At 57.6% G+C, this 7,766-nt stretch overlaps 1 protein-coding gene across 9 annotated transcripts; it reads right to left on the bottom strand.

The window, feature by feature from the left end:
• Positions 1-96: 96 nt before the first annotated feature.
• On the bottom strand, positions 97-4,856 carry CCNB3 (cyclin B3). Of its 9 annotated transcripts, none has more exons than XM_088062553.1 (12): positions 4,777-4,856; positions 3,898-4,016; positions 3,730-3,825; positions 3,450-3,568; positions 2,876-2,978; positions 2,458-2,559; positions 2,199-2,291; positions 1,815-1,952; positions 1,221-1,376; positions 785-934; positions 471-601; positions 97-335 (listed from the first exon to the last, which is right to left on the bottom strand). In XM_088062553.1, the coding sequence occupies exons 1-12, from the start codon at positions 4,778-4,780 to the stop codon at positions 263-265; spliced, it is 1,284 nt and encodes a 427-aa protein (XP_087918679.1). In that variant the 5' UTR covers positions 4,781-4,856; the 3' UTR covers positions 97-262. The 9 variants fall into 9 exon arrangements, with proteins under 9 accessions (XP_087918679.1, XP_087918680.1, XP_087918675.1 ...); XM_088062554.1 differs by having other exon boundaries at positions 3,730-3,813; XM_088062549.1 differs by having other exon boundaries at positions 4,756-4,798.
• Between the last annotated feature and the right edge of the window lie 2,910 nt (positions 4,857-7,766).

Raw genomic sequence — 7,766 nt, 5'->3', positions numbered from 1 at the left:
CCTTCACCTCTGAGCTTCCTGCTCCCCACCCATCACCAAGCTCTCGCCTTCTGTCTCATCACAACAAGGGGAAATACAGTGCTGGGGCTCATAGTGTGCAGTGCCAGTATGTACAACAAACATGTTTTATTAATAGTTACACATGACTTTTTTTTTCCCCCCACCCCCCTTCTTCCTCAGTTAAAATTACTATTACTTATGTACATGGTACCACCCTGCTTGAGGGTACTCCATTATTTACAGGCTTATTTACAGAGTAGGGCTAGGAGCTAGTGAGTATCTCTTCGAGCTTGAGCATGTCCATGGGGGTGACTTTGGCAACCTCAAAGAAGACCCTGGAAGGAATACATTGGCTTAGAGCTCGACCACAGCCCTGACACCCATCCACCAGTGCTCCCAGATCCCTGCAGAAGCCAAGGGTGCAAGCCTGCAGTGGGGCCAGGCCTGAGGCAGAGGCCCACAGCTCTCACCTGTGCGAGTACTTGCTGCGCACAGCATTCAGCTTGTCGCGGGGCTGGTACGTGAGCAGGAAATTCAGCCTCTTCACCAGGGGGTGCAGGTCCTGGGCACTGTACCCACTGTAGTACTGCAGTGTAGGGGTCTGCAAGGGGACAGTGGGGCTAAGCTGTGTCCTTTCAGGACAACCATCATCTTCCCTGTCCAGCATCCAAATCTGATCACAGCCCGAGCGCATCACCTCACTCTTTGGTCCACTGCCTCCCACTGCAGTGCCTCCCAGGCTGCCTCGGCAGGCACAGGTACTCTGAATTAGGCAGGTACTCACCCAGCCCCCAAGGTTCTTCATGGTGAGTGCCAGCAGCAGGCAGCTGGCAGCCAGCTTTGAGGGGCTCTCGCGAGCGTAGTCGTACTCCTGCAGGGTCATCTCGCAGAGGAAGCGGGCCAGCGTCAGTGTCTCCATGGTGGCACGGGCACACTACAGCCAGTGGGCAGGGAAAGGGCTCAGCCTTTTGAGAAATGCTGCTCCCCCTTCCCAGCCTTTTTGGGATCTAGAATGCTGTAATGCTGTCTCCAGGGCACAGGACAGGGATCCCACACACCCAGCCTAGCACAGACCACCATCCTCACACCGCTTGTCTTGAGGAGACCTGGACAAAGTTTCCTTGATGCCAACTGGGTGCCTGAAGCCACAGCGATGCGAGTCACTGTCCCATGGAGCCAAGAGAAGGGGTCCCTGGGGGCACCCCTCTGAATGCACTCACCTTGGCAAAGCGCCGCAGGAAGCGGTAGGGGATGGGGATGTTGATGTCAAACTTGAGAGTGCTGAGGATGCTCATCTCCATAGCAATAAGCTCCTCCCGCTTGTAGGCGTCATCGCAGATATAGAGGAAGTCATCCACACATGGTGGGCACCGTTCCTGTAGGGGCACAACTGCTCAGCACCCCCATGGGGGCTCATCCTGGCCTCACTCAGGAGGTCCCAGCCAACCCACAGTCCCTGTAACTGTTCATGTGCTGCTGGACTCAGCAAGGACTGTTAACACCGTATGGGATGCTCGTGATGCCTGGACTCCTCCAGCCCTTGGCTTGAGCTCCATGCCTGCGTTAGGTAAACTAAGATATTCTGATGGTCTGTGCAGAGCAGAGAGAAGTTGGTTCTCCTGTGACACCAGTGACAGGATTCAGCCCGTCATGGCTGCATTTGCAGCCCTTGAGACAGGGAAAGAGGAACATGACAGACACGCCACCCTGGCAGCTCTCAGTGCAAGTGGCCTGGCCTTCTCCAAAACCCCACAGGGACCACAGTGGCACAGCCCCTCTGTCCCTGCACCCCAGGACAGCACACAGAGAGTCACCTCAAATTTGGAGGCAATGAGGATGGCAGTGGAGCCGATGAGCTGCAGCTTCTCTCTCATGCTCACCACCTCCACCAGGTAGTGGTCCACCAGCTTCACAGCCAGGTACAGCGTCTCATGGTTCAGCTCAAAGTTCTCCTGCAAGAATGGGAGCAGGGGTCAGGGCAGAGTTTCAGAAAGAAGTTAGGTCTGCCCAGTCCCACCCAGCTCTCACAGAGGCCAGGGGGTGCCCAAGGGCCAGGCTCACAGGTAGGGATGTAGGCCACACAGGGGGAGGATCAGCTCTACACTGGGAATGCTTGCAGGAGCCTCTGCCAGCACACTGAGGTCACACATGCCAAAGGCAGCATGGGGGCAGCTCTGCAGAAAGCTGTGCCCTCTCACCTGCACCTCCACCATCCAGTCCACAAGGATAGCACGCATGTCCCCACTGATGTCTGTCTGCTTCTCCATGTAGTCAGGAAGCATGAATTTTTCCTGCCAAAGAGCCAGCTATCAGGGACAGGGCAGACATCCCCAGCCTCAAACAAGCCCCTTCTCACCCTGTGCAGGCCCCTGCCAGGTGGTCACAGCCTCTGGGCAGTCAGCAGCCCTGCCTGCAGTCACTCCTTCCCCAGACAGGAGTGTCACCCCCTGGACCCACCTCTCTTTCCCGCATGTATTCGAAGATCTCTTTGGCATACTCTGCGTTGGCGTAGGGGTCACCCAACTGCTCCTTGTCAATGTCCTCCACTGCTGGTACCTGCTGGCACAGAAGAGGCAGCAATGAGGGGGAGGCCCTGTGGGTGCCAGTCACTCTGTCAGGGCAAGGCTGCTGCCCCTCTGCACCCCCCTTTTCCTACCTGCCCTCATCACCCTGCAGTCCCTGCCCAACTCTTCCCCAGAGGAGGATTCTTGAAGGAAGATGGTAGTGTGCTTTGCCCCCCTCCTCAGCTTTCCATCACACTGGCTGAAGTTTCTCCAAGGCCCAGAGCACTGCCTGGTGCCCCAGTACCAACAGTGGCAGCCACAGAACAGTGCTGTGATGGGCCTGGGGCAGTGCTGCAGCCCAGGGTCCTTACCCTCTCCTCATGGGGCTTAAGTTCCTGCACAGACTCTGGTTTCTCTGGCACAGGACTCACTTTGGGCTCTGCAGGAGCTGTTGGGGGAGTTTTCTTCATTGACCTGGGAAGGATGAGAATAAATCACTGCTGGGAGAACACCAAATTTCTTAGCTGAAAGAGGCCTTCCAGAGACTCTTGCAACTTCTGGAAGGGGCAAAACCACCCCTAAAATATCCCCACAGACTCTTAGAACCACTTAGGTTGGAAGGGACCTTTAAAGATATTAAGGACAATGGTTCCCCCAGCAGTGCCATGCCCACTAAGCCATGTCCCCAAGAGCCACATCGACACGATTTTTAAATCCTTCCGTGGAAGGTGACTCTACAACTGTCCTGGGCAGCCTGTGCCAGGGCTGGACAGCCCTTTTGGGGAAGAAATTTTTCCTAATATCCAACATAACCTTCCCCTGCCACAGCCTGATGTAATTTATGGTAGAGATACTAGTTCCCTCTTGTATCTGGCTCAGCCTCCATCACCCAAGGGAAGCCCCATGGGACAAGTCTGCAGCAAACCCCTGCCCCCAGCTACTCACTTTTTTAGGTTGATCTCATTGTTCTTGGCCACCCCCAAGGTATTATGTGCCTTCTGTGCCTTGGGTGGAGCAACTTTCACAGCCTCCTTCTTCCCTGCCACCACCTGGTTCTTGCGAGCCTTTTTGGGTCAGAACAAGGTCATACAGGGGTTGCACAGTGGAAAGCAAGATATGCCCTGCAGGGAGACCTCTCCTCTCCCTACTGGGCATGGGGTGCGCCTCTCCACCATGGGGGGCTCACAGGGGGTACCAGAGCCCCCACCCTCAAAGAAGCACTCACATTTGTGATGTCTCCAAATGCTGATCTCTTCTTGGGCCCACCCTGGGGTGAGGATGAAGACCTCTTGGCATGACAGCTCTCCTCCTGCAATAGAGGCTGTTAGAAGATGGTGGTCAGCTGCCCCACAGAAGCCCCCGCTACACAGCCCTCGCCTGGCTTGGTGCTCACCTTCTCGGGGTCGACATTCTCTGCAGCAGGGCCTGCCTTGCCTGCTCGGGACTGCTTGGTGGTCAGCATCTTGGCATTGCGTGGCAACGGCATCCTCTCCCTTGGTCTCTGTGAGCAAGCTGGGGGCAAAGCATGATGTGATGGGGGCTGCTGCTGGCCTGCCTCCAGGGACACCCTCCCAGCTTGTGGCAGAACAGGGGGGCATTTGTCCCTGCTGGGGGTCAGCACAGCAGGACTGACCCCTTCCCTGAGCATGGCAGGTGGGTGGGGCCCCAAGACAAGCCCAGGCAAGGGACAAATCTGGCTAGGGGTGCTCCCATGGGAGGAAGGACCCCAAAGACCACTACCAAAAGCACTCTGCTGGGCGAGGTGGGAGGGGGAACAGGCAATTCCCAGATTCCTGCATCCTAGAGAAGGATGCAAGGGCTTGCACTTCCTTGGAGAGCTGGAGGTCTTGGAGATCTCCACCGCCCTACAACCCGCAGGGTCCCCTGGGGAGCCGGGGATCTTGGAAGCCCCTACTTCCTCGCACCCTCCAGGGTCCCCACGCCTACCAAGTAGGGGTCCCAGCGCTGACTACTCCCCCGCAGCCCTCGGAGACCCCGCTCAGCCATCGCCGGGGCATCCCCCCCAGTCACCCATGTCCAGGATGTCCCGTCCCTACTCACCCGTGCCCGGTTCCCCGCTCACCCGTGCCCGTTCCCCGCTCACCCGTGCCCGTTCCAAGCTCACCCGTGCCCGTTCCAAGCTCACCCGTGCCCGTTCCCCGCTCACCCGTGCCCGTTCCCCGCTCACCCGTGCCCGTTCCAAGCTCACCCGTGCCCGTTCCCCGCTCACCCGTGCCCGTTCCCCGCTCACCCGTGCCCGTTCCCCGCTCACCCATGCCTGATCCGCTGTGCCCGCAGCCCCGGCCCCGGCGCTTTTGAAAGTAGCAGTTCGGTAGCGGCCGGCCAGCACTGGCCGAGCCTCGCCCAATCAGAATGCGAGGCGGTGCCAGGCTGCAGCCAATCGGAGGGCACAGAGGGACTCAGTTGCTAAGGGGCAGGGCGGCAGGGTTTAAAATTCAGCTCCGGCGGCCAATGGAAGGGCGAGCATGCGGCAGGGGCGGGGCCGGGCGGGTCCGGCGGGCAGTGATTGGTGGCCGGGCGGGCCGGGCGGGCAGTGATTGGTGGCCGCGGGTGCCCGTTAATCCGTTGTGAGGGCCCGGCGGGGCTGGCGTGGCGGCCGGGCCGCGGAGCGGGGAGCGCAGGGCCGGCGGCCCCGGCCTTGCTGTCCTTCGGGGCGGGTGGAGCGGCCTCCGCGGGCCACTGCCTCCGCCTGCAGCCGAAGTTGTGGGTCCCAGACCTCGGCGCTGCCCTTTCCCACCGGGCTGGGGAACTCTGCTCTGGGGAGCAGGGTGTGCTGGCCGCGCACCTTCCTTGACCCAGTGTCAGGAACAGAGGGTTCGGATCGCTTGGAGAATCACAGAACGGTTTGAGTGGGAACGGACATTAAGCTCATCCCGGTCCACCCCGTGCTATGGGTGGGGACACCTTCCACGAGCCCAGGTCACTCCAAGCCCCGTCCAACCTGGCCTTGGATGCTTTCAGGGATCCAGGGGCAGCCACAGCTTCTCTGGGCACCCTGTGCCAGGGCCTGCCCACCCTCACAGGGAAGATCTTTTTCTCATATCTCACCTAACCCTACTTTCACTGTCTGAGGTACCACGGGAGCAGTATTCATGTGGTGTCATACAGGCATGACTGACCAAGTTCAGGGTGAGGCTCACTGGGCCTGCCCCATCATCCTCAGCAACCAGGACAGTGTCAAAGTTACCGAGGTACACATCACAGTCATTGTCCCTGCAGGGTTGTACGAGATACTGGCCGCTAATCAAACATCTGCTGAGGGTAAGAGCACTCTGTGTGTATCAAGAACCAGCCTTGAGGGCATTGCAGTTCTTGACGAGACCCCTGCCATGCAGCCAGGCTGCTGGGCAGGGAGAGCTCGGAGAAGGCTTGCTCAGGCTGTCAGTTGGCTTGAAGTCAATCTCCATGTATCAGGAAAGGAATGCATGAGACTCCTCACACCCACAGCTTCCTTTGTTCCTTGATAAACTAGTCTTGGAAAAGCCACCCACTTTTCATGTGTCAGACACATGATCCATGTTCCTATACTTGATGCTCACTGTATCACTCTGCTCCTTTGTGAGCTTCCAGCACAGTTTTTTGCTCTCATACCACCACTATGCAGGGGTCCTGTGCCCTCAGCAACTCTTGGGGGCTTTAGCACTGCACCGAGCTCTGGTGCAAGTGAAGCCCCTGCTGAGGTAAACTCAGGCCCTCAGGACTGCAGCAGAGGAGAGCTCCCAGCCATCAGATTCCCAGAAAAACCTTTCAAATTCCTAAGTTTAACCCAAGAAAACCCTTTCAGATAATCGCACACTCATGTGCTGCTGTTGTGGGTGGAGCTGATGGAACCCCTGGCTAGGGAAACACAGTAGTGCCAGCATCCAAGGGGATTTAAACCTGCTGCCCAAGGGCCCTGTGGGCAGGATCAGGCACACAGCTTGGGCTTCATGGCAGCTCTGCCGCATCTCCAGCAGAAAGACCTGGGTCATGGACAGCCAGGAGCAGAATTCTGCTCACAGGTTCAGTGGAGGTTTAAACCCAGGTCCCTTCAGTCCCCCAAATTGGTCAAGGCTCCTGCAGCTCCAACCCACCTTGCTCCCTCCTTGGCCATTTGTCCTCTCCAGCCCCAGCTCCCCTGGTGTCACTGCTTCTGTCCTTGGCCTGGGGGCTTCCTGAGGCTTGCTTGCTGTTCATTTGGGATCCTGTGGGATCCAGGTGCCTGCCTTTCTCCATGCAAGTTAAGGCAATACATAGCCCAGCCAAAAATACAGGTTGAGTGCATACTAGCCAGGCAGAGCCAGGGCACATCCCACTTCCAATGGAAACATTGCTATCCTGTGGGATAAGATTCTCAGCCAAAACTCCCATCCAAGTCTGCCCACAGCTCTGTGGAGGCTAAGATGAGCTGCCTGCTTTGGGAGAGGTTCACGTCTGCTTGGCACTGGGAAGATGGCTTTTCCAGTCTCCAAAGCACTGCCATGCTGGTGCTCCTGACAAGGCTCTTGGGAATCCCAGGCCAGCTGCAGGGGTGTGACTCGCATCACGCAAGCTGAAATTGCCCCTGGACATGGGGCGTGTGGGAGAAAAGATGAGGAGAGCAAAAAGTGCCAGGTGAAGCCATGGATGTACAGCAGGAGCTATGCCAGCTGTCCAGACATTGAGGCAAGGCTGTGGTCTCAGTCCTGCCCACAATCTAAGGATGCTGGGGGTGAGCTGGAGGTGAGAGCTCCACAAGCTCTCCTTGGGCTCTGACATTCCCTCAAATCAGGTAGAATGCAGGTCCTTGACTCCTCCCAGTAGACTCTGCTGTGTGCTGGCTCAAGAGCATTTGTGCCTGGCATGTTCCTTTCGTGAGGAGAGCTGGATTGCTCCTTCCATCCAGCCTCTTCCCACAGCACTAAAAAAGCCTGCACTGCCTTTTGGAGTTGAAGCAGACCTCAGCCCCAGCCTGGCTTCCTGGCACTGCAGGACTGCCCCTCTGCAAGGTATCTGGGGACCTTTGCTCCAGGATTGCTTACCAGATGGGAAGCCCCAGGCTCAAGAAGAGCAGCAAGGACAGGGAAGCATCATTCCTGGGACACAGATGGGCTGCCTTTTCCCCTTTTCCTTCCCCTTATCCCTTCCTGTGGCACAACAGGCCCAACTTGTTGCTTCCCACGATCAAGTGCCATAAGCAGTGGTGGGAGGCAAGGTACTTCTCTGCACAGGGAGGGCTGAACTTTGCCTCTTCCTTTTTCTCCTTTTCATTACTAATGACCA

This window comes from Pseudopodoces humilis, chromosome 15 (genome assembly GCF_049639895.1).
Source record: "Pseudopodoces humilis isolate 2021_Gansu_Grassland_sample_001 chromosome 15, ASM4963989v1, whole genome shotgun sequence".
In the NCBI taxonomy this organism is placed as follows: Eukaryota; Metazoa; Chordata; class Aves; order Passeriformes; family Paridae; genus Pseudopodoces; species Pseudopodoces humilis.
The sequence above is the reverse complement of the archived record's forward strand: the minus strand, read 5'-3'. Positions and strand labels throughout refer to the sequence as shown.